We start from the raw sequence: 23,295 nt of genomic DNA on the forward strand, positions 1-23,295 counted from the left end.
AGGAAAGTGAAGATCATAGATGCAGAAATGATAGTGGAAAAATGAAAGTCATTTTGTATGAATAAATATAAATGAGCATTGATTGCTTAAAAAGGTAATTATGAAAGGTAAAAAATACACAGAGTTAAAATAACAGCAACATATCAGAAGTAATGAAAAAGGTATTTTTATAAGGTGTTAACATTAAAGTTTGATAAGTTAAAAGGATACATGTAATATTTTCAAGGGTAACTGCCGAAAAAACACAATTTGAGCATAAAAACTCCAAACCAGTACAGGGAAGACATTTGAAATAGTTCTTTTTAATAAATTCAAAGCAGGACAAAGTAGATAGAGGTAGATGTAGATTCAGAAGTAATTCTCATTAAATATAAGTGGATTAACTTCCAATTAAAAGATAAACATTGTCAGACTGGATTTTAAAAACCTAATCAAGTAGTTTTTAAGACTTAGATATAAGCCTTGGGAAAAAAAATGTTCAAGAGGCTCATGTCATATTGATAAAACTTAACTAGGAAGACAACAGTTTCCAGTTTGAACAGATCTAATAGTAAAGCCTCAAAGTAAATAAGGTATAAAGACCAACTGTAACCAACTGCAATGGGAGAATTAACACCCCTTTCTCAGTAGTTATAGAACAACCATAAAATCAATAAGAATATAGAAGATCAGGACAAAAGGATTACCACATTTTTACATGGACATATATAAAATGCTTAATCAACACCTTGCAACTACAAAATTATTTCATTTGATCATATTTTAAGCCACAAATTCAGTCTCAAATTTCAAACCATAATCATAATGTTTTCTGATCATGCTGTACAGTTAAATTTCAGCTAGAAAGCAGTAACAGAAAGACAACTAGAATATTGCCTTGTGTTTGGAAACTAAATTTATTTCTCAGGAACACCCGGGTAAAGAGGAAAGCATATCAGATATTAGAAAATATTTTGTATTGAATTGTAAAAATATTATAGAACAAAAGTTGCGGATGCAGCTGTGGTAGTACTTAGAGGGAAATGTATACTCTTAAATGTTTATTCTGTCAGCTTCCCTCGTGACTCAGTTGGTTAAGAATTCACTTGCAATGCAGGAGACTGCCTGCAATATAGTAGATACAGGTTTGATCCTTGGGTTGGGAAGATCCCCTGGAGGATGAAATGGGAACCCACTCCAATATTCTTGCCTGGAAAATTCCATGGATAGAGATACCTGTTGGGGTACAGTCCATGGGATCACAAGAGTCGGACACAATTTAGCAACTAAACCACCACCACCAATGGATCATAGACCTAACTGGAAAATGCAAAACTATAAAACTCCTAGACGTTAGCACAGGAGAAAAATCTCGATGATCTTGGGCATGGTGATATGTTTTTAGAGACAACGCAAAAGACACCATAGTTGTTTTTGAAAGAAACTATGGAAGAAATAATTGATAAGCTGAATCTGATAAGTTAAAAACTTTTGCTCTGTGAAAGGAAAAATCAAGAGAATTAGAAGACCAGCCACAGACTGGATGAAGATATTTGCAAAAGACACACCTGATAATGGACTATTATCTAAAATAAGCCAATAATGCTTAAAATTCAATGATAAGAAAACAAACAACCTAATTAAAAAATGCATCAAAAGCCTTAAGAGACACCTCACCAAAGATATACAGGTGGCAAATAAGCATGTGAAAAGATACTTCACACTGTATATCACTAGAGAAATGCAAATTAAAGCAATGAGATTGCTGTACATTCCTTAGAATTGCCAACATCTGGAACAGTAACAGCATGAAATGCTAGTGAGGATACAGAGCAAGAAGAACTCTCACTTACTGCTGGTGAGAATGCAGAATGGTGCAGACACTTTGGAAGACAGTTTGGTGGGTTTTTTCCAAAAGCTAGCTCATCCTTTCCATATGATCAGGCAATACTGCTCCTTGGTCTTTATGCAGAGTTGAAAATTTATGTCTACACAAAAGTCTGCACATGGATATTTATAGCAGCTCTATTCATAATCGCCAAAACTTGAAAGCATCTGTCTTTCAGTAGGTGAAGGAGTAAACTGTGGATATCCAGACAATGGGATATTATTCAGCAATAAAAAGAAATGAGCTATAAAGCCATAAAAACACATAGGGGAACCTTAAATGCATATTACTAAGTGAAAGAAGCCAATCTGAAAGCCTACATACTGTGTGATTTCAAGTACATGACATTCTGGAAAATACAAAACTGTAGAGACAATGAAAAGATCAGTGATTGTGGTGGTGGTGGGTTGTGGGGAGGAGAGAGGTAAATAAGCAGAGAACAGAGGAACAGAGCAGTGGAAATACTCTGTCTGGTATTATAATGATAGATAATGTCATTATTAGGACTTCCCTGTAGCTCAAACGGTAAAGAACCTGCCTGCAATGCAAGAGACCAGGGTTCGATCACTGGGTTGGGAAGTTCCTCTGGAGAAGGGAATGGCATTCCACTCCAATATTCTTGCCTGGAGAATTCCGTGGACAGGGAAGTCTGGTGGGCTGTAGTCCACGGGGTTGTAAAGAGTCAGACATGACTGAACAACTAACACACAATGTCATTATTACATTTGTCTAAACCCACAGAGTGTATATCACTAAGAGTGAAGCCTGAGGTTAACTATAGCCTTTGGGCGATTATGATGTATCAGTGTAGGTTCATGCTTGTTTAAAAAATGTGCATTCCTGTGAATGATAGTGGGAGAGGCTGTGCGTGTTTAGGGGCAGGGGATATATAGAGGCAATCTGTGTCCCTCTCTCTCAATTTTGTTGTAAATCTAAATGAAAATATTCTAAAAAATTAAGGCCTTAAAATCAGGAAAAAAACTAAAAAAATCAATTTTGACTACAAATTAATAAATCTATATGATAAAGAGCAACCAAAAATACACACAGTATACTAAGATATAAACATATATGTAGTCTACTGAACAATTACTTTGCCTTTTATGTACTTCTGTTGTAAAGTAATTATTGTTTATTATAAATTTGTTCATTTAAGGACATTTTTCTTTAAACTTTCAGATGATACAGCATTGTTTGAGTTGATTCAGCTAGTTCCACCAGGTACTGTATTATATTTTGATGAGGTAATTGACATGTGAACCCATTTTAATGAAATGCTTTTTATTTTTATTTTTTTTCTTTTTTTTTCCATTTATTTTTATTAGTTAGAGGCTAATTACAATGCTTTTTAAAAATGTCATCTTTTCCACTTCTTGCCACGTTAAGAGCAATGTTGAGTTTCTAGCATTGGTCCACTATATGTAAAATGTCAGTAGTCCAAAATAATATATACAGAAAGATTGACATAAATTATATGTGAACATGTTGTTCTATAATTGAATAAATAATCATAATTGAAAGTGAAAAATAACCTGATAGCATCCTAGCATATTTTGTGACATTCATAAAAATTAACATATTAAAAGTTCTTGTGATTTTTCTAAAACAGTATGCTTTTACTGATAAAGTAGTTCACTATCTTTGTTTTTGTGTATTGGCTGTTATTAGAAATGTAGGGGAATTAAAACTGTACCTAAGCAGTATAGATCCCTATGGTAGGTACAGTTAAAACCTGAAGGAAAGTTATATTTATATTATTGATTTCTATGATTATAGAAGAGTCTATCTTAAGTCCTTATTTTATGTGAGTCACAGGAGGCTATATTTTGTTGAAAGCTAGTAATCTAAAACTTTTGAATGTCACATACATACCTAATTCTGGTAACCACAAATTCTAAAAAATGTCTATATTTTTTTCAACATGTAATCTAATGTCTTATAATGGCAGGTAGAAAAGAATGGAAGATAGAAAAATAAATTGTATAGATGCTAATTAAGTTTTAGATGTATAAATATTATGTCAGTTTTATATGTTTAAAATGGTATTTTTTTCCCTAGGAATTCATAGGTACATAAAAAATTTACATGAATATCCCCTTCCTACAAAAGGAGAGAGAGAATCAGTAGTATGTATGACATTTCTTATAAGGAAATTTGTTAATTTGTTTAACATAACTTTAATTTTTTTCCTTTTATAGAAAAAAATTAAAAGCATGACCCTGAAGCAGGTATTTCATTAAGGCATCAGGCATTATATATTTGTACTTGATGATATTATTTCTAAATAGCATATTTTGTTATAATTTGAATCATAGGATATCTTTCTTGTAGTGGGTGAAACGTTGTCTACATATGATGAGAATACACGAGATTTCATGTTCCCGGGTCCAAATCAAATTTCTGGACACCATGATTCAAACCGCCAGGTTACCATGAGGAGGATTTCTGGCCTTCGAGTAAGTGCTTACTATTTTCTGAATCAAATTGTGATGCAGGATCATTGTCAAAAACTACCACATAGCCCTTAGTATCTGAAATGTGAAGAACTAACTCAAAGTTTAATTCTGTTTAAAACATAATTGTGTTATGAAATTATGCTAAGTCACTTCAGTTATGTCCAACTCTTTGCAATGCTATGAACTATAGCCTACCAGGCTCCTCTGTCCATGGGATTCTCCAGACAAGACTACCAGAGTGGGCTGCCATGTGCTCCTCCAGGGGATCTTCCCGTCTCAGGGATTGAACCTGATTCTCCTGAAATTCCTGCATTGTAGATGGAGTCTTTACCTCTGAGCCACTGGGGGAGCCCTATGAATTTATGATGTTATTGTAAACGTATTGAAACCTAAATGAAAATAACTTGCCAGAATGCATGCATCTACTTTCCAAAATTAACAATTATTATTTTACCTTATATTCTTCAGATTTCTCTCCTCTCCTTATCTCGCCTCCCCACTGGCCCTATCTGTCTCCTTATCTCTCTTCTCTTTATTTTTCTCTCAAAAAAATGACCAGCAAACATTTGAAAAGGTACATAATCCCGTTAGCATTTAGGAAAGTTCAAATTTAAACAGATAATTTCATTTTTATAGCTATAAGATTGGTAAAATTTAATAAATCTAACAAATACCAAAAGTGTGAAAAGTGGAAATGTTTATGTTTGTATGCCATGTAAATGGAACAACCATAATTCAGAATTATCTAGTAAAGTCAAAGATTCTCATAGCACTAATCTTCTAGGTGTATGTCTTTGAGATATGTTCTGTCTGATATACTAAGAACCTTCATAGGAATGTTCATTTGTAGCATTCATGATAATGAAAAATGGAAGTAATTTAAATGTCCATTAGTAGGAGTTTTTTGTTGTTCAGTTGCTCAGCTGTGTCCAACTGTTTGCGACCCCATGGACCAGGCTTCCCTGTCTTTCACTAACTCCAAGTTTGTTCAAATTGATGTCTTGTTGAGTTGCAGGCGTTTAGATAGAATAATTATTATATGTTCATGTAATGGAAATACGTATTCATACACCTAAAAGTGAAAACTGCATTAGGTAATAGCCGACTCTCATCTTTTCCTAACAACCTTTTCAGTATTCACTGGATGATTTAATCACATTTTTATTCCTGAAAATACTTTCTGTTAAGAGAGACTGAGTGAAGCCCCTGCTGTTTCAAAGAAGAAAAAAGTAAAAGTTGTCTTGGTGAAGTTTTTGGGATAATTTTTTTTTGCTAACTTTATAAAAGTAAGGAAATTAGCATTATATATGAGTCAATATGGTAAATAAAGTAATTTTTCCTGTAGGTCTAGGTTTTGATATATTCTATCCTCAGTTCAGTTCAGTTCAGTTCAGTCGCTCAGTCGTGTCCGACTCTTTGCGACCCCATGAATCGCAGCACGCCAGGCCTCCCTGTCCATCACCAACTCCCGGAGTTTACTCAAACTCATGCCCATCGAGTCGGTGATGCCATCCAGCCATCTCATCCTCTGTCGTCCCCTTCTCCTCCTGCCCCCAGTCCCTCCCAGCATCAGGGTCTTTTCCAGTGAGTCAACTCTTCGCATCAGGTGGCCAAAGTACTGTAGTTTCAGCTTCAGCATCAGTCCTTTGAATGAACACCCAGGACTGATCTGCTTTAGGATGGACTGGTTGGACCTCCTTGCAGTCCAAGGGGCTCTGAAGAGTCTTCTCCAACACCACAGTTCAAAAGCATCAATTTTTCGGCGCTCAGCTTTCTTCACAGCCCTACTCTCACATCCGTACATGACCACTGGAAAAACCATAGCCTTGACCAGACGGACCTTTGTTGGCAAAGTAATGTCTCTGCTTTTTAATATGCTATCTAGGTTGGTCATAACTTTCCTTCCAAGGAGTAAGCGTCTTTTAATTTCATGGCTGCAGTCACCATCTGCAGTGACCTTGGAGCCCAAAAAAACAAAGTCTGACTCTGTTTCCACTGTCTCCCCATCTATTTCCTATGAGGTGATGGGACCAGATGCCATGATCTTAGTTTTCTGAATGTTGAGCTTTAAACCAACTTTTTCACTCTCCTCTTTCACTTTGATCAAGAGGCTTTTTAGTTCCTCTTCACTTTCTGCCATAAGGGTGGTGTCATCTGCATATCTGAGGTTATTGATATTTCTCCCAGCAATCTTGATTCCAGCTTGTGCTTCTTCCAGCCCAGTGTTTCTCATGATGTACTCTGCATATAAGTTAAATAAGCAGGGTGACAATATACAGCCTTGACGTACTCCTTTTCTTATTTGAAATCAGTCTCTTGTTCCATGTCCAGTTCTAACTGTTGCTTCCTGACCTGCATACAGGTTTCTCAAGAGATATTCTGTCCTAGGAAATAGCAAATTTCAGCTTCTTGAAATTTTAACAGTTCACTAGCAAATTTATTAAAATATACCTCCTTTGAGATATTTTCCATGTCCTTTAGTCAAAAAAGGCTTCAAAGAACGTTGCAGGATCTTTCTAGAAACTTGCAAGGAAAAAAAACATCCAATTTTAAAATTAGCTTTTTAAAAAGTAATTTAAAATGCTGTTTATACTAAATTTGACAATATAAACACAGTATGGACCATTAACAGGTATTTACTTTATTGAATTTGAGTTACCTTTCCATATATCAGAAAAGGTTGGATTACTAAGGCAAAAAAATCTATATATATTATTAAAAGATAAATTGGTACATATTAAAATTTTTTAGTTTATTTGAGCAGAAATTGATTTGATTTAGGCAGCATCTAATCTAGCAGATAGAAGCTCCAAGGAGCTGCACAAAATGAAATACTTTTATATTCAGAAGGGTATAGGAACAAGGAAATCATACTAGGCTAAAATGTGTGTTGGTTGTTCCAAGATTTGCTTCCTTTAGCTAATCAGGCTATTCTGGATGAATTGCTTTAAAATTCTATTTCTGGAAGAACAGAAACTATAATTAATCTTAATCTGTTTGATGACATGGGGCTTAGTGTAACCAACTCCATTTTGGGCCTCTTCTCTTGTTTTTAACAATATAAAAACTGAGACTTCTGGTGGTGGTGGTGGTGCAAAGAGTTTGTCAGTTACTCTCACTGCACAAGTATAAAACTGGACAAAATTGTCACAAACAACAGTTTCACGGCACTGGAACGTAATCAGCAATTAAGACAAATTAAGAAGTATCTTTGCTTGAATAACTACTAAGACTTTTGGTAAAAATGGCAAAAGTATGTGGTTATCTTGCATAGGCTGCTTTCATACCCTGCATGGCCAGTGAGAATCGTAGCTTCACCAAACATGTGGCAGGGTGCAAAAGTCAGCAGCTTTGCAAGCAAAGAGGTCAGAATGACTTTGGGGCAGTGATATTGTAATTTGTAAGAAACATGTTTTTGGTCTTCTTACCCCATTCCTAGCACAGAGCTCATAAAACCCTTGGAATTTCCTGTGTTTAAGAGTTAGGTTGATGAGGAGACTTTTGGAGAGCTCCTTGGGAACCTAAGGATGGGAACTAGATGCCAGGGAAACGAACCACATTGGAACTTTCAGCCACATCCCTGAAGAAGAGAGGGGCTAGAGATGGAGTTCAGTCACCAATGGCCAGTGATTTTATCAACCACACCTGTGTAATGAAGTGATTATAATACCCAGTATGATGGGGTTTGGAGAGCTTCCACACTGCGAACACTTGGAGGTACTGGGAAAGTGGCACAGAGGGTGAGGGCACAAAGACTTTTCTGTGTATTTTGCTCTTCCATCTGCATGTCATTATATCCTTTTATATAAACTGGGAAACAGGAAGTGAAATATTTCTTGAGTTCTATGAGCTGCTGTAGCAAATCGATGGAACCCGTGGAGGGGGTTGTGGAAGGCTTTTACTTGTAGCCTATGGGTGACAACCTAATACTTGTGATTAGCAACCAAAGTCAGATGGGAGCAGTCTTGTGGGACTGAGCCCTTAACCTATGGGATCTGATGCCATCTCCAGGTAGTCAGAACTGGGTTAAATTGCAGGACACCCAAATGGTGTCACAGAGACTTGTGATGCTGACATCTTGATGGTGTTAGAAAACCCACACATTGGAATTGGTGTCACAATCATAGGGGCACATATCGTGGCTTTCCCAGCTTAATGCGGACTATGCAGTTGGAAGCACGTGAGGAAACTTACAGCTTTGCTAGGCTGATTGCAGTTCCAATTAGCGAGCTGCACACCTGCCAGAAGGTCGACCGGGATGCCCTGGAAATGAGGGTGCAGTCAAAAGGCAGAGGTGAGCTTTCCACCCATTCCTTGCTGGCTGAAACTGTGCATGTGCGGGGGAGACCAGTGGGAGTCCAACAAACAGGGAAAGCTGAGGGAACTAGACATCTGCTGTATCTTTGAGTGCCTTTCCCCAGCCCACACACAGATAATCAGTAGAGTAGAACCCTTACAGGTTTGTTGGATGACCACTAAGTTATGCATACTCTGATGAGGCCACTAGAAAGAATAGAATAAAAAGATATGGCACATATATAAATTGAACAGCAGAATAGCAGATGTAAATTCAATCACATCAGTTATTGTATTTAAATGTGAGTGAACAACACACTGCAATCAGTAGTTTATTGTCCTGGCAGTATACAATGCACTCCTCCTCAGAATTCTTAGCATAGACATCTATCTGGTTTTTAGGGCATCTTTCTGAACCCATCACTATGGTAAGCATTCAAGTCACATTTGGGCTTAAATGTTGGCACTATCACAGACTACCTGAGTAAACTTGAGACTACTGTACCTTGGAGATAGCATGTTTTTTGGTGGATTAATGAAAGCTTGTAAATGGTTACTATAATAACATGGCACATAGAGAATGATCAAATATTAGTGGTATGGTAATGGCCGGGGAGATCATAGCAGGTGCTGTTTGTTATGGATGGTGGTGGTGATGTTAATATCTTCTCTACACTGTGAACCCCATAAAAACAGAATCTGTGACTTTGTCTTTGATCTTAACTCTTAGCCCTGTTCTTTGCATAAAATACTTATATGCCTCTTGATTGAATTGAATAAATGAATTACATCTTACTGTAGACTTCATACAGGAAACTGACATTTCAGATGTGTGATGATTATATTTATTTTGGTTAGGTTGTAGTGCCCAATTGTTTAGTCAGACACTAGTCTTCGATGTTACTGTAAAGGTATTTTGTAGATGTGACTAATATTTATAGTCACTTGACTTTTAAGTATAGGAGATTACCCTTGATAATGTAGGTAGACCTCATCTAATTAACTGAAGACCTGAAGAGCAAAGACTGAAGTTTCCCAAAGAGTAAGAAATTCTGCCTCAAGACTGTAGTATAGAAATCCTGAGTTTCCAGCCTTCTGGTTTGCTTAGAGATTTCACACTCAAGACTACAGTATCAACTTTGCCTGAGTTTCCAGTCTGCTAGCTTTCCCTGTGGATTTTGGACTTGTCATTCTCACAATTGCATGTGCCAGTTCCTTAAAATAAATATCCATCTCTGTGTATATCCTAGTAATTTTGTTTCCCTGAAATCTCAACTGATACATATGGGTCTTGAAAGATCTAATTAATGGCTAAAACACCAAGTATTTACTGTATGACCAGCAATATATGGGGAGGGGTAAAGTTACTGATAAGTTGCAGTCCAGGCTGTGATAGCTATAAAATATGTGCTCAAACGATTTGACACTCCTATCTTCCAAATGCAGAGCCAACTGCTGCTCTTAAGTATGGACTCTACTTAATGATTCTAACAGATACAGTGTGGTGAAGTGACAGTGTTAGATTTTTGAAAGGAGGTCGTTAAATGCACTGTGGCTTCCTCTCTGCTCTCACTCTTATATCACTCACTCCTGGGGAAGCCAATTGCCATGTTTGAGGACATTCAGGCACCTCTCTGAAGAGGGCAGAAGCTGGAACAGCTTTCTTGGAGTGTAGATGAGAGCTTGAAGAGCCTTGAAGAAACTATCAAATGAATGTTCACAGGAAAATGAGGTAAATGTTATTGGAAATTAGTGGAAGAAGGAACCCTTGTTGTGTAACGGTATAAAGTTTAGCAGCCATGTAGGATATAAAAAATAACTGATGAAATGGGTGGTCTTTTTAAGGAGACTTTCTGACAGAGTGTTAGAGGGGCTGTCTGGTTTCTTACTGCTGCTTATAGAAAAATGTGAGAGGAGAGAGAGAAGCAAAAGGAAATGCTGTTAATAATACAAAAAGGAGGTAGAACTTACTGTTTTTAAGGATTCTCAGCCTTCCCTCATGGCAAGTAATGCTGAAATTAAGAAATGACTTATGAGAAAAAATCATTCTAGGACACTTTCAGGAAATTATAGTCTGATGGTGAAACCAAGGTTATAATTATAAAATCCTTTATTAAAATCTCCAAATATCCAAGCTGTTGCATCAGAAAATAATTTAATGAAGCAGGTTTTATTCTACTTTATTTTTATATATTATTTTTAAAGTTTTTAATTAAAATTTGTATATAATTAAAAAATTGAAGTATAGATGATTTGCAATGTTCTATTAGTTTCAAATATACAGCAAAGTGATTTAGTTATCTGTCTGTTTCTCTGTATATGTATATATGTGTCTGTGTGCATGCATGCATGCTAAGTTGCTTCAGTAGTGTCTGACTCTTTGCAAACTTATGAACTATAGCCTGCCAGCCTCCTCCATCCATGGGATTTTCCAGCCAGGAATACTGGAGTGGGTTGCTATGCCCTCCTCCAGGGGATCTTCCCAACCTAGGGATGGAACTCAGGTCTTTTGGATTACAGGCAGATTCTGTACCACTGAACCACCTGGAGAGGCCATGTACATGTGTGTGTGTGTTTTTGTGTGTGTGTGTGTATACACACATCTGTTTCAAATTCTTTGCCATTATAGGTTATTACTAGATATTGAATATAGTTCCCTTGTTGTTAATTATATACATAGTAATACGTATCTAATTAATCCCATATTCCTAATTTTTTAGTCTCCCCACTTCTGCTTTGGTGACCAAGTTTGTATCTATGAGTCTATTTCTGTTTTTTAAATAAGTTCACTTGCATCATTTATTAGATTCTACATATAAGTAATCTATAATGCTTGTCTTTCTCTGACTTACGTCACTTAGTATGAAAATCTCTCAGTCAGTCAGTCAGTGCAATCTCTCAGTTATGTCCAACTCTTTGCGACCCCATGAATCGCAGCATGCCAGGCCCCCCTGTCCATCACCAACTCCTGGAGTTTTCTCAAACTCATGCCCATCAAGTCGGTGAGGCCATCCAGCCATCTCATCCTCTGTCATCCCCTTCTCCTCCTGCCCCCAGTCCCTCCCAGCATCAGGGTCTTTTCCAGTGAGTCAACTCTTCGCATCAGGTGGCCAAAGTATTGGAGTTTCAACTTCAGCATCAGTCCTTCCAATGAACACCCAAGACTGATCTGCTTTAGGATGGACTGGTTGGACCTCCTTGCAGTCCAAGGGGCTCTGAAGAGTCTTCTCCAACACCACAGTTCAAAAGCATCAATTCTTTGGCGCTCAGCTTTCTTCACAGTCCAACTCTCACATCCATACATGACCACTGGAAAAACCATAGCCTTGACCAGATGGACCTTTGTTGGTAAAGTAATGCCTCTGCTTTTTAATATACTGTCTAGATTGGTCATAACTTTCCTTCCAAGGAGTAAGCATCTTTTAATTTCATGGCTGTGATCACCATCTGCAGTGATTTTGGAGCCCCAAAAAAACAAAGTCTGACACTGCTTCCACTGTCTCCCCATCTATTTCCCATGAAGTGATGAAAATCTCTAGGTCCATCTGTTTTGCTGCAAATGCTATTATTTCATTCTTTTTAGTGACTGAGTAGTGTTCCATTGAATATATGCCACATCTTCTTTATCCATTAATCTCTCGATGGACATTTAGGTTGCTTCCATGTTTTTTCTGTTGTAAATACTGCTGCTGTGAACATTGGTGTGCATGTATCTTTTTGAATTAAAATTTTTATCTGTTCCAGATACGTGCCCAGGAGTAGGAATGCTGGATCATATGGTAACTCCAGTTTTGGTTTTTAAGGAACCTCTATACTATGGAGGAGCCTGGTAGGCTGCAGTCCATGGGGTCGCTAAGAGTCGGACACAGCTGAGCGACTTCACTTTCACTTTTCACTTTCATGCATTGGAGGAGGCAATGGCAACCCACTCCAGTGTTCTTGGCTGGAGAATCCCAGGGACGGGGGAGCCTGGTGGGCTGCCGTCTGTGGGGTCACACAGAGTCAGACACGACTGAAGTGACGCAGCAGCAGCAGCAGCAGCAGCAGCAACAGCATACTGTTCTCCAGAGTGGTTGCAATTTATATTGCCACCAACAGTGTAGGAGGATTATTTTTTCTCCACACCCTCTCCAGCATTTATTATTTGTAGAATTTTTGATAATGGCCATTCTGACTGGTATGAAGTATTGCCTCACTGTAGTTTTGATTTGTGTTTCTCTAATAATTAGTGACATTGAGCATCTTTTCATGTGCTTGTTGTAAATAAATGTAAAAATGAACATACAGAGGCCAGTAAGGTCTTTTTAGGTCTTCTGCTATTTTTTTTAATTTTTGTATTGAACTGTATGAGCCCTTGTTGATCCCACTGCAAATACTTTCTCCCGTTCTGCACATTGTCTTTTCATTTTGTTTATGATTTTTGTTGCTGTGCAAAAGCTTTAGATAATTGGGTCCCATTTGTTGATTTTTGCCTTTATTTCCATTATTAGAGAAGATTGATTCAAAAAAGAGTATTGCTGCAATTTATGTCAGAGTATTCTGCCTATTTTTCTTCTAGGATTTTATGGTATCTGGTCTTATATTTAGGTTTTTAATACATTTTGAGTTTATTTTTGTATATGGTGTTAAAGTGTTCTAATTATTACATTCATTTACATGTAGCCAATCCAGTTTTCCCAGCACCACTTATTAAAGAGACTGTCTTTTCCCCACTATATATTCTTGCCTCTTTTGTTGTAGATTAATTGACCTTGAGTGTCTGGGTTTATTTCTGGGCTTTCCAACCTATTCCATTGATCTGTATGTCTGTTTTTATGCCGGTTTCCTACTATATTGATGACTGTAGCTTTGTAGTATAGTCTGAAGTTAGCATGATTCCTCCAACTTCATTCTTCTTTATCAATATTGTTTTTGCTATTTGGGGTCTTTTGTATTTCAGTACAAACTTTAAAATAATTTGTTCTAGTTCTGTGAAAAATGCTATTGGTGATTTGATGGGGATTGCATTGAATCTGTAGATTGCCTTGGTAGTATGGTCATTTTAACAATATTGATTCTTCCAATCCAAGAACATGGCATGTATTTCCATTTGTTTGTGTTGTTTCCAATTTGTGTCTTATAATTTTTGGAGTACAGATCTTTTGCCAACTTAGGTAGGTTTTATTCCTAAGTATTTTATTCCTTTTGATGTCATGATAAATGAGATTGTCCCTTAATTTCTCTTTCTAATAGTTCATTGTTAGTGTATAGAAATGCAACTGATTTTTATATGTTAATTTAGTATCTTGCAACTTTACTGAATTTATTGATGAGCTCTAGTAGTTTTCTGGTGGTGTCTTTAGGATTTTCTATGTATAGTATTGTGTTATATGCAAATAGTTAGTTTTACTTCTTCCTTCCAACGTGGATTCATTTTATTTGTTTTTCTTCTCTGATTGCTGTGGCTAGGACTTCCAAAAATACATTGAAGAAAAGTGGTGAGAGTGGGTGTCCTTGTTGCCTTTCAGCTTTTCACCATTGAAAATGGTGTTAACTGTGGCTTTCTCGTATGTGACCTTTATTATGTTGAAGTATGTTTCCTCTGTGCCCACTTTCTAGAGTGTATATATTATAAAGGAATGTTGAATTTTATCACATTTTTAAAGGTTACTTTCCACTTACAGTTATTATAAAATATTGGGTATTTTCCCTGTGTTGTACAATACATACTTGAAACTTGTTTTGCACCTAGTAGTTTTTTTTTTTTTTCCATTTATTTTTATTAGTTGGAGGCTAATTACTTTACATCATTACAGTAGTTTTTGTCATACATTGAAATGAATTAGCCATGGGTTTACATGTATTCCCCATCCCGGTCCCCCCTCCCACCTCCCTCTCCACCCGATCCCTCTGGGTCTTCCCAGTGCACCAGGCCCAAGCACTTGTCTCATGCACCCAACCTGGGCTGGTGATCTGTTTCACCCTAGCACCTAGTAGTTTGTACTTCTCAGTCTCCTGTCTCTATATTCCCCCTTCCTTCTCCCTACTGGTAACTTGAAGAAAGTAGGGAAAACCACTAGGCCATTAAGATATGACCTAAATCAAATTGCTTATGACTATACAGCGAAGATGATGAATAGATTCAAGGGACTAGATGTGATAGACAATGTCTGAAGAACTGTGGGCGGTGGTTTGTAACATTGTACAGGAGGCAGTGACCAAAACCATCCCAAAGAAAAAGAAACACAAGAAGGCAAAGTGGTTGTCTGAAGAGGCTTTATAAATAACTGAGGAAAGTAGAGAAGCAAAAGGCCAGGAACAAAGGGAAAGGTATTATCAACTGAATGCAGAGTCTCAGAGACTAGCAGGAAGAGATAATAAGAAGGCCTTCTTAAATGAACAAAGCAAAGAAATAGAGGGAAACAATAGAATGGGAAAGACTAAAGATCTTTTCAAGAAAACTGGAGATACCAAGGGAAAATTCCATGCAAGAATGGGCATGATAAAGCACAGAAACGGTAACAATCTAACAGAAGCAGAAGAGGTTAAAAGAAGTGGCAAGAATACATAGAAGAACTACACAAAAAAATCTTAATGACCGAGAGAACCATTATGTTGTGGTCACTCACCTAGAGCCAGACATCATGGAGTGTGAGGTCAAGTGGGCCTTAGGAAGAATTATTATAAACAAAGCTAGTGGAGGTGATGGAATTCCAGCTGAGCTATTTCAAATCCTAAAAGATACTGTGATGCTGTTAAAGTGCTCCACTCAATATGTCAGCAAATTTAGAAAACTCAGCAGTGGCCACAGGACTAGAAAAGGTCAGTTTTCATTTTAATCCCAAAGAAGGGAAATGCCAAAGAATGTTCAAACTACTATACAGTTGGGCTCACTTCATTTGCTAACAAGGTTATATTCAAAATCCTTCAAGCCAGGCTTCAGCAGTACATTAACTGAGAACTTCCAGATGTACAAGTTGGATCTGGAAGAGGCAAAGGAACCAGAGGTCAAATTGACAGCATTTGTTGGATCATGGAGAAAGCAAGGGAGTTCTATAAAAACAACTGCTTCTGTTTCCTTGACTACACTAAAGCCTTTGCCTGTGTGGATCACAACAAACTGGAAAATTCTTCAAGAGATATGAGTACCAGACTACCTTACCTATCTCCTGAGAAACCTGTATGTGAGTCAATAAGCAATAGTTGGAATCAGGCAGGGAACAACGGACTGGTTCAAAATTGGGGAAGGAGTATGATAAGGTAGTATATTTTCACCCTCCTTATTTAAGTTCTATACAGAATACATCATGTGAAATGCCAGTCTGGATGAATCACAAACTGGAATCAAGATTGTCAGGAGAAATATCAGCAGTTTCAAATATGCAGATAATACCACTCAAATGGCAGAAAGTGAGGAGGAACTAAAGAACCACTTGATGCGGGTAAAAGAGGAGAGTGAAAAAGCTGCCTTGAAATTCAACATTCAAAAAGCAAAGATCATGGCATCTGGACCAGTCACTTCATGGCAAATTGAAGGGGAAAAAGTGGAAACAGTAACAGAATTTTCTTTTCTTGGGCTCCAAAATCACTGGGTTGGTAACTGTATGCATGAAATTAAAAAACACTTGCTCCTTGGAAAGAAAGCTCTGACAAACCTAGACAGTATATTAAAAAGCAGAGATATTACTTTGCCTATAGGTCTGTATAATCAAAGGTATGATTTTTCCAGTAGTCATGTATGGATGTGAGAGTTGGACCATAAAGAAGGCTGAGTGTCAAAAAATTAATGCTTTTGAACTGTGGTGCTGAAGAAGACTCTTGAGAGTCCTTTGGACTACAAGGAGATCAAACCAGTCAATCCTAAAGGAAATCAACCCTGAATATTCTTTGGAAGGACTGATGCTGAAGCTGAAGCTCCAATCATTTGGCCACCTAATGCAAAGAGCCTACTCATTGGAAAAGACCCTGATCCTGGGAAAAGTTGAAGGAAGTAGGAGAAGGGGGTGACAGAGGATGAGATGGTTGGATGGTGTCACTCACTCAATGACATGAGTTTGAGCAAACTCCAGGAGATGGTAAAGGACAGGGAAGCCTGACATGCTGCAGTCTATGGGGTCGTAAGGAGTCAGACATGTCTTAGCCACTGAACAAGAAAAATAACAGTGATTCCTGTTTGCCTCTTGTATTCTATAGTAATTGTCCTCTGTCTGCTACATACGTACCTTGATTATATGTGGGGCACATAACTTGTTTCTTTATTAGTTCATACATATTCTAATTGTGAGGAACTATATTCTTCGAACTGTACTTAAAGAACCATACCTGAGACAGCTAAATAATGGTTTGATTTAGATGTAAACATCCTGGATTTCAAGCTGGTGTTTTAAAGGAGTGAAACTTTTTAACTTTTCTATTTCCTTCAGTAGGGCATGCATTTATTTTGCACATGAGAGAAATCTAAGTAATTTATGATCAAAGAGTGAATTGTGATTGTTTAAAAACATTCCCCCCCCCCCCCAATTTTTGATGCCCTTCTGCTAAAAATGTAGTCTGTTTCTTTTGTTCTAGAATTTGGATTGTACTTAGGAGCGCTAATGAATAGAAAGTGACAGAAGTGACAGTGTTAGAATTCTAAGACTAAATCATAAAAAGAATTGTGTCTTCTTCCTTGCTTTTCTTTGGAAGAACTAGTTACTATATCATGAGGATATTCAAGAAGTCCTGTGGAGAGGTTTTATGATAAGGAGCCACATCCTCTTTTTTAAAAGATGGAAAAGAAGTGAGTCCTCCAGTCAGCAGCTGTGTGACTCTTAGGAAGCAAATCCTCTTGCCTCAGACAAGCCTTCAGATAACTACAGCCCAAACAACATCTTGACTGAAATCTCAGGAGAGATTTCAAGCCAGAACCACCTAGTTCAGCCTCTTTCAGATTCCTGACCCTTAGAAACTATGTGAGACAGTAAATGTGTAATGATGTTTTAAACTGCTAAGTAACATGCTTTGCAACAATAGATAACTAATAAATAAGCATAGTGGATATCATCATAAAAGCATGTTTGTTGAAAAAGTCATCCACTTAATTCATAGGTAGCTCATATTTAACTTTTTTGTAGTGTATAATGTTTGAAACTTTAAAGTTAGTAAGTCAAAGACAGGGTAAAATGTTTGACTTCCATTATATTAGAATGAAGCAGCCCTGGGCACAGACAGCAGTGTATCTTTGATGTTTTGGTGAACTGTAATTTGTGTGACTGTCATTTGTGTGCTTCCAGATATTTTCCCAGGTACTTTGTGACTGTTCCTTTGAATTTTACCATTTTTCTCTACTTATCTCAAAACAGTGTTTAAACTGATGATTGAAATGTTGCAAGAGATAGTAACCACATTCATTCATTCATAGATCTGGATTTAAGCTTCATTATGGGAAAAACTGTTGGAAGAATTGGTAGAGACTTATCTATCTTCTGTATTCAAGAACTATATACCCAGGAGCTATGAATATTTTTCAGCATCTAGAGACTATGAAAGTATTTCTTGATTGCATAGTTATGTATGTCTCAATTTGTAAGAGTAAAAAGAGTTAGAATCTATTGAGTATTTTTACATATTTAGAACTTTAATATTATTATTAACAATCTTTAAAAATTTTTATAGGGAAATCCTTGAAAATGAAAAATTTCTTAATTTCTCCATAAAAGTGATATAATCACTTGTAAGTGAATCATCAGCAGTGAAACTGTTTCTTGATAACATGTAACATTAGTTTGTTGTCTTTATCCTTAATAAGAAGCTCAAACTAACAAATAAAGCAGTTGAACCTTGATAAATGTTTGTTACTGTAGGTTGTATTTTCATCAGTAATCATTATCTCTTTAAAAGTTAAAATGTCTAATAATACCCTGTCTTTCCTCTTCAGGGAATTGCTCCAAAGCTGGAATTTTCTACAACCTCAGTGATTACTGAATGTCTGATAAGTTCAAGGAAGTGCCGCACTCAGGTTAAAATAATTTATTTAAAGTATTTAATGATTTAATGTATTAGTTCATATTTATTGGGCGTTTGGCAAGTGCTATTTTTTTTATTTTGGCTGCAGTTCTTTTAACATTCTTTAGATCTTTCAGTTCAGTTAGTTTAGTTCAGTCACTCAATCGTGTCCAACTCTTTGCGACCCCATATACCACAGCATGCCAGGCCTCGCTGTCCATCACCAACTCCCAGAGTCTACTCAAACTCATCTCCATTGAGTCGGTGAGGCCATCCAACCATCTCATCCTTTGTCGGCCCCTTCTCCTTCTGCCTTCAGTCTTCCCCAGCATCAGGGTCTTTTCAGATGAGTTAGCTTTTCATCTCAGGTGGCCAAGGTATTGGAGTTTCAGCTTCAACATCAGTCCTTCCAGTGAAAACTCAGGACTGATTTCCTTTAGGATGGACTGGTTGGATCTCCTTGCAGTCGAAGGGGCTCTCAAGAGTCTTCTCCAATACCACAGTTCAAAAGCATCAGTTCTTCAGCGCTCAGCTTTCTTTATAGTCCAACTCTCACATCCATACATGACTACTGGAAAAACCATAGCCTTGATGAAACAGACCTTTGTTGGTAAAGTAATGTCTCTGCTTTTTAATAAGCTGTCTAGGTTGGTCATAACTTTCTTTCCAAGGAGTAAGTGTCTTTGAATTTCATGGCTGCAGTCACCATCTACAGTGATTTTGGAGCCCAATATATAAAATCTGTCACTGTTTCCATTGTTTCCCCATCTATTTGCCATGAAGTGATTGGACCGGATGCCATGATCTTAGTTTTCTGAATGTTGAGCTTTAAACCAACTTTTTCACCCTCCTCTTTCACTTTCATCAAGAGGCTCTTTAGTTCTTCGCTTTCTGCCATAAGGATGGTTTCATCTGCATATCTGAGGTTATTGGTATTTCTCCCAGCAATCTGGATTCCAGCTTGTGCTTCATCCATCCCAGCATTTCTCATGATGTGCTCTGCATATAAGTTAAATAAGCAGGGTGACAATATACAGCCTTTACATACTCCTTTTCCTATTTGAAACCAGTCTGTTGTTCCATGTCCAGCTCTAACTGTTGCTTCCTGACCTGCATACAGATTTCTTAAGAGGCAGGTCAGGTGGTCTGGTATTCCCATCTCTTTCAGAATTTTCCAGTTTATATTGATCCATACAGTCAAAGGCTTTGGCATAGTCAGTAAAGCAGAAATAGATGTTTTTCTGGAACTCTTACTTTTTCAGTGATCCAGTGGATGTTGGCAATTTGATCTCTGGTTCCTCTGCCTTTTGTAAAACCAGCTTGAACATCTGGAATTTCACGGTTCATGTATTGCTGAAACCTGGCTTGGAGAATTTTGAGCATTAGTTTACGAGCATGTGAGATGAGTACAACTGTGCGGTAGTTTGAGCATTCTTTGGCATTGCCTTTCTTTGGGATTGGAATGAAAACTGACCTTTTCCAGTCCCGTCGCCACTGCTGAGTTTTCTAAATTTGCTGACATTGAGTGCAGCACTTTCACAGCATCATCTTTTAGGATTTGAAATAGCTCAACTGGAATTCCATCACCTCCACTAGCTTTGTTCGTTGTGATACTTTCTCAGGCCCACTTGACTTCACATTTCAGGATGTCTGGCTCTAGGTGAGTGATCACACCATTGTGGTTATCTGTGTCATGAAGATCTTTTTTGTACAGTTCTTCTATGTATTCTTGCCACCTCTTCTTAATATCTTCTGCTTCTGTTAGGTCCATACCATTTCTGTCCTTTATTGAGCCTATCTTTGCATGAAATGTTCCCTTGGTATCTCTAATTTTCTTGAAGAGATCTCTAGTCTTTCTATTATTTTCCTCAATTTTTTGCATTGATCACTGAGGAAGGCTTTCTTATCCCTCCTTGCTATTCTTTGGAACTCTGCATTCAAATGGGTATATCTTTCTTTTTCCCCGTTGCTTTTCACTGCTCTTCTTTTCACAGTTATTTGTAAGGCCTCCTCAGAGAACCATTTTGCTTTTGCTTTTTTGCATTTCTTTTTCTTAGGGATCGTCTTGCTCCCTGTCTCCTGTACAATGTCATGAACCTGCATCCATAGTTCATCAGGCACTCTGTCTAACAGATCTAGTTCCTTCAATTTGTTCCTCAAATCTGTTTCTCGCTTCTGCTGTATAATTGTAAGGGGTTATATTTGGATCTTTAAAGTAAAACAATTATCATAGGTAATTAGCATTTTGTTTATATGTTAATGAGTGTGAATGTGAAAAGCTTGTTACAGTTGGTAGATGGTACTTTTGTTTACTTACTTCATTTTTTTTTTTTATTTTAATGGAAAGAAATTAAACTGCCAGAAAGATGTTGGGATCAAGAAGTTCCACAGAGAACCAGATTGGAGGCTTCTATAGATCTTAAGGAACTTTAAGTTCAAAGGATTTGCTAAAAAGTTTAAAAAGTTCCCTTTTTAGCAAATGGGGCCATAAGTACTCAGACTGGGTTATAGGTGTTTAGTAGGTATAGCTTCTTGAGTGTTTCTGATTCTTTAAGGACTGTTGCTCTAGTTTGGTGGCTGTTTATGCTATCAGATCAAGAGAAGCTTGGCTACTTCAGTTTAAGTACCTTCTATGTTTGTAAAATCGGTCTTTAGCAAACTGAGATATCTGGATCTAATACTCCATTTTGGTCCAACTTTCTACTGAGTCACCAGGCTCTTCTTTCTGCCTTGTCCACAGATGATCTAACAGTGTCCAGGCATTACTCATACATGTGTGGCTGCATTATGACCACGTAACAATGGGCAGCCTGTGACAATGAGCCAGGACTATATAAAGCCTAGTGGGCCCAAACAGGGCAGGACTGGACCTATGGTGGGAAAAGTAGAATGTTAATCTCCTACATTAACAGTTTAAGAGTAAATTTTCTCAGGGTGATAACAAGCTAAGAAAGGTAAAATATAGTTATAAGATTATCAAGGGGATCTTTCTTACTTTGTTTAGCAGGACATTTGCTATATCAGACTTTAGCCTAATTATTTGTCTTTTAAATGCAAGATGAAATACTGCTGTTAGAGGTCTGATGACTCGCTTGCCAAATATAGGGCTGGCTTACTGACTTGTTTGGAGATATGCTCTGTGCACATTTATAAATTGTCATAAATTCTTTTCCTAGTCATAACAAGTTTCCTTTCCATGCTGGGGTGTTCCCTTCTGCTGGATGGGTAGAAAGTTCTCTTTTTTGGTCAGGAGTGTAGCATACACACAGAAGAGTGCATACATTCTAAGTGTACAGCTTGGTGGAAGACACCTTTCTAAATGTAGAACTGTCATCCCACTAGTAGTTTCATTGGACTAGCATTTGCTTCTATAAGCTTTTGGCTGACTTGCTCTTTCAGTGTTTGTCATTTGTTCTTTGTTGAACAGAAATGTGAGAAACTAGTTGTTGGTGTTAGTGTTTAAGAAAATATTCTTGAGAATCAGACAGATTTGGTTTCAAGTTCCTCATAAGACTGATTTAAAGATTAGAGAATATATATGCCTGGCATATAACATATAATTAATAAATTTTGTGACTGTTACTGAGGTTATGGTTTTAATTAAGACAACTGAGATGTAGAAGACATAGATGAGATATTAGAATATATTGTCTGATAGGTGCAACAGAGTATACATTTTTACATTAAAATTGTGGATGGTAACAGGCAGAATTTTAATTTTATGTGATAGTGTTTGAGAACATGCTAAATCCACTTTTTTCCCAAGTATTAGTTACAATTAAATTTTTAATGGCTATAAAACAGCTTTAAATACAGTTTAAAATAAGACAAACCATTTTAATTTTTAAGAGTGAGTAAAATAAACTTCATATGATAATTTAGGTTTATAAATATTTATAATGATCTTTATTCCTTTGGGAACATTTTTTTCAAGTTTTTAAAATCACAATTGATGTCACCAATTGAATGGACTGATAAGAATAAGGTATATATTATTGGGATTTTCTGGAATAAATCATTTTCTACTTATTTTCTTTTACCTACCACAGATTAGAATTTATTATTAGTAGTAAGTAGTTAAATATTACATATTAATAAAGTAACTTTATTAGTATATCTGATAATCTATATCAGGTCTTCTGTTTAACTAAGTTAGTAACCTAAAGTAAGTTGTTTCTCACTGTTGTGTGGCTTGGCTGTGTAATTCTTTTGGTTTGGGCTGGCTAGGCTAGGGCTGAGTGGTCTAGGATGGCCTCACCTATGTTTGGCACCTGGATGACTTCTTGGTCTGAGAGGGATTTTACATTCCTGGTATTTGGCTTGATGTCAACTGGGGTGATGGCCATAGACTGTCCTCATGTAGCAGGCAGATTTCAGCTCCTTCACATGTGGCAGGAAAGTTTTTCTGGAATAAAAGAAGACAAGCACTTTTCAGGTCTCCTTTTGTTACAATTGCTGTTTGGTGGCTGATGGAGGGAGCCATTTTGTATAAAACAGCCACTATTTAAGTTTTGTTGGACATTAATAGGATACATTAAGGATTGATTAGGTTAGAAAGCATGAATCTATGGCTGATACAGCACAGATATACTGTATGATATTCAGCATTCAAAAAGTGTAATGAAGAAAGTGTGAGTTTCGGTTTGGTATAAACAGAAGTGGGTAAGAAGGAACTTTACAGCATTGCTGCAATAGGTAATGATGGATTTATCT

The 23,295-nt window shown here is 37.1% G+C and overlaps 1 protein-coding gene across 4 annotated transcripts in view; it reads left to right on the forward strand.

Annotated features, from left to right (window-relative positions):
• Positions 1-23,295, forward strand: part of SPATA6 (spermatogenesis associated 6) — a 143,599-nt gene that overhangs the window by 51,327 nt on the left and 68,977 nt on the right. For all 4 annotated transcript variants that reach the window (XM_020869676.2, XM_020869677.2, XM_070468196.1 and 1 more), the window contains exons 4-6: positions 3,047-3,088; positions 4,199-4,323; positions 18,515-18,595. In XM_020869676.2, the coding sequence (XP_020725335.1) occupies positions 3,047-3,088; positions 4,199-4,323; positions 18,515-18,595 (248 nt within the window). The remainder of the gene's footprint in view (positions 1-3,046; positions 3,089-4,198; positions 4,324-18,514; positions 18,596-23,295) is intronic.

The sequence above is a fragment of the Odocoileus virginianus genome, chromosome 5 (assembly GCF_023699985.2).
Source record: "Odocoileus virginianus isolate 20LAN1187 ecotype Illinois chromosome 5, Ovbor_1.2, whole genome shotgun sequence".
Classification (NCBI taxonomy): domain Eukaryota; kingdom Metazoa; phylum Chordata; class Mammalia; order Artiodactyla; family Cervidae; genus Odocoileus; species Odocoileus virginianus.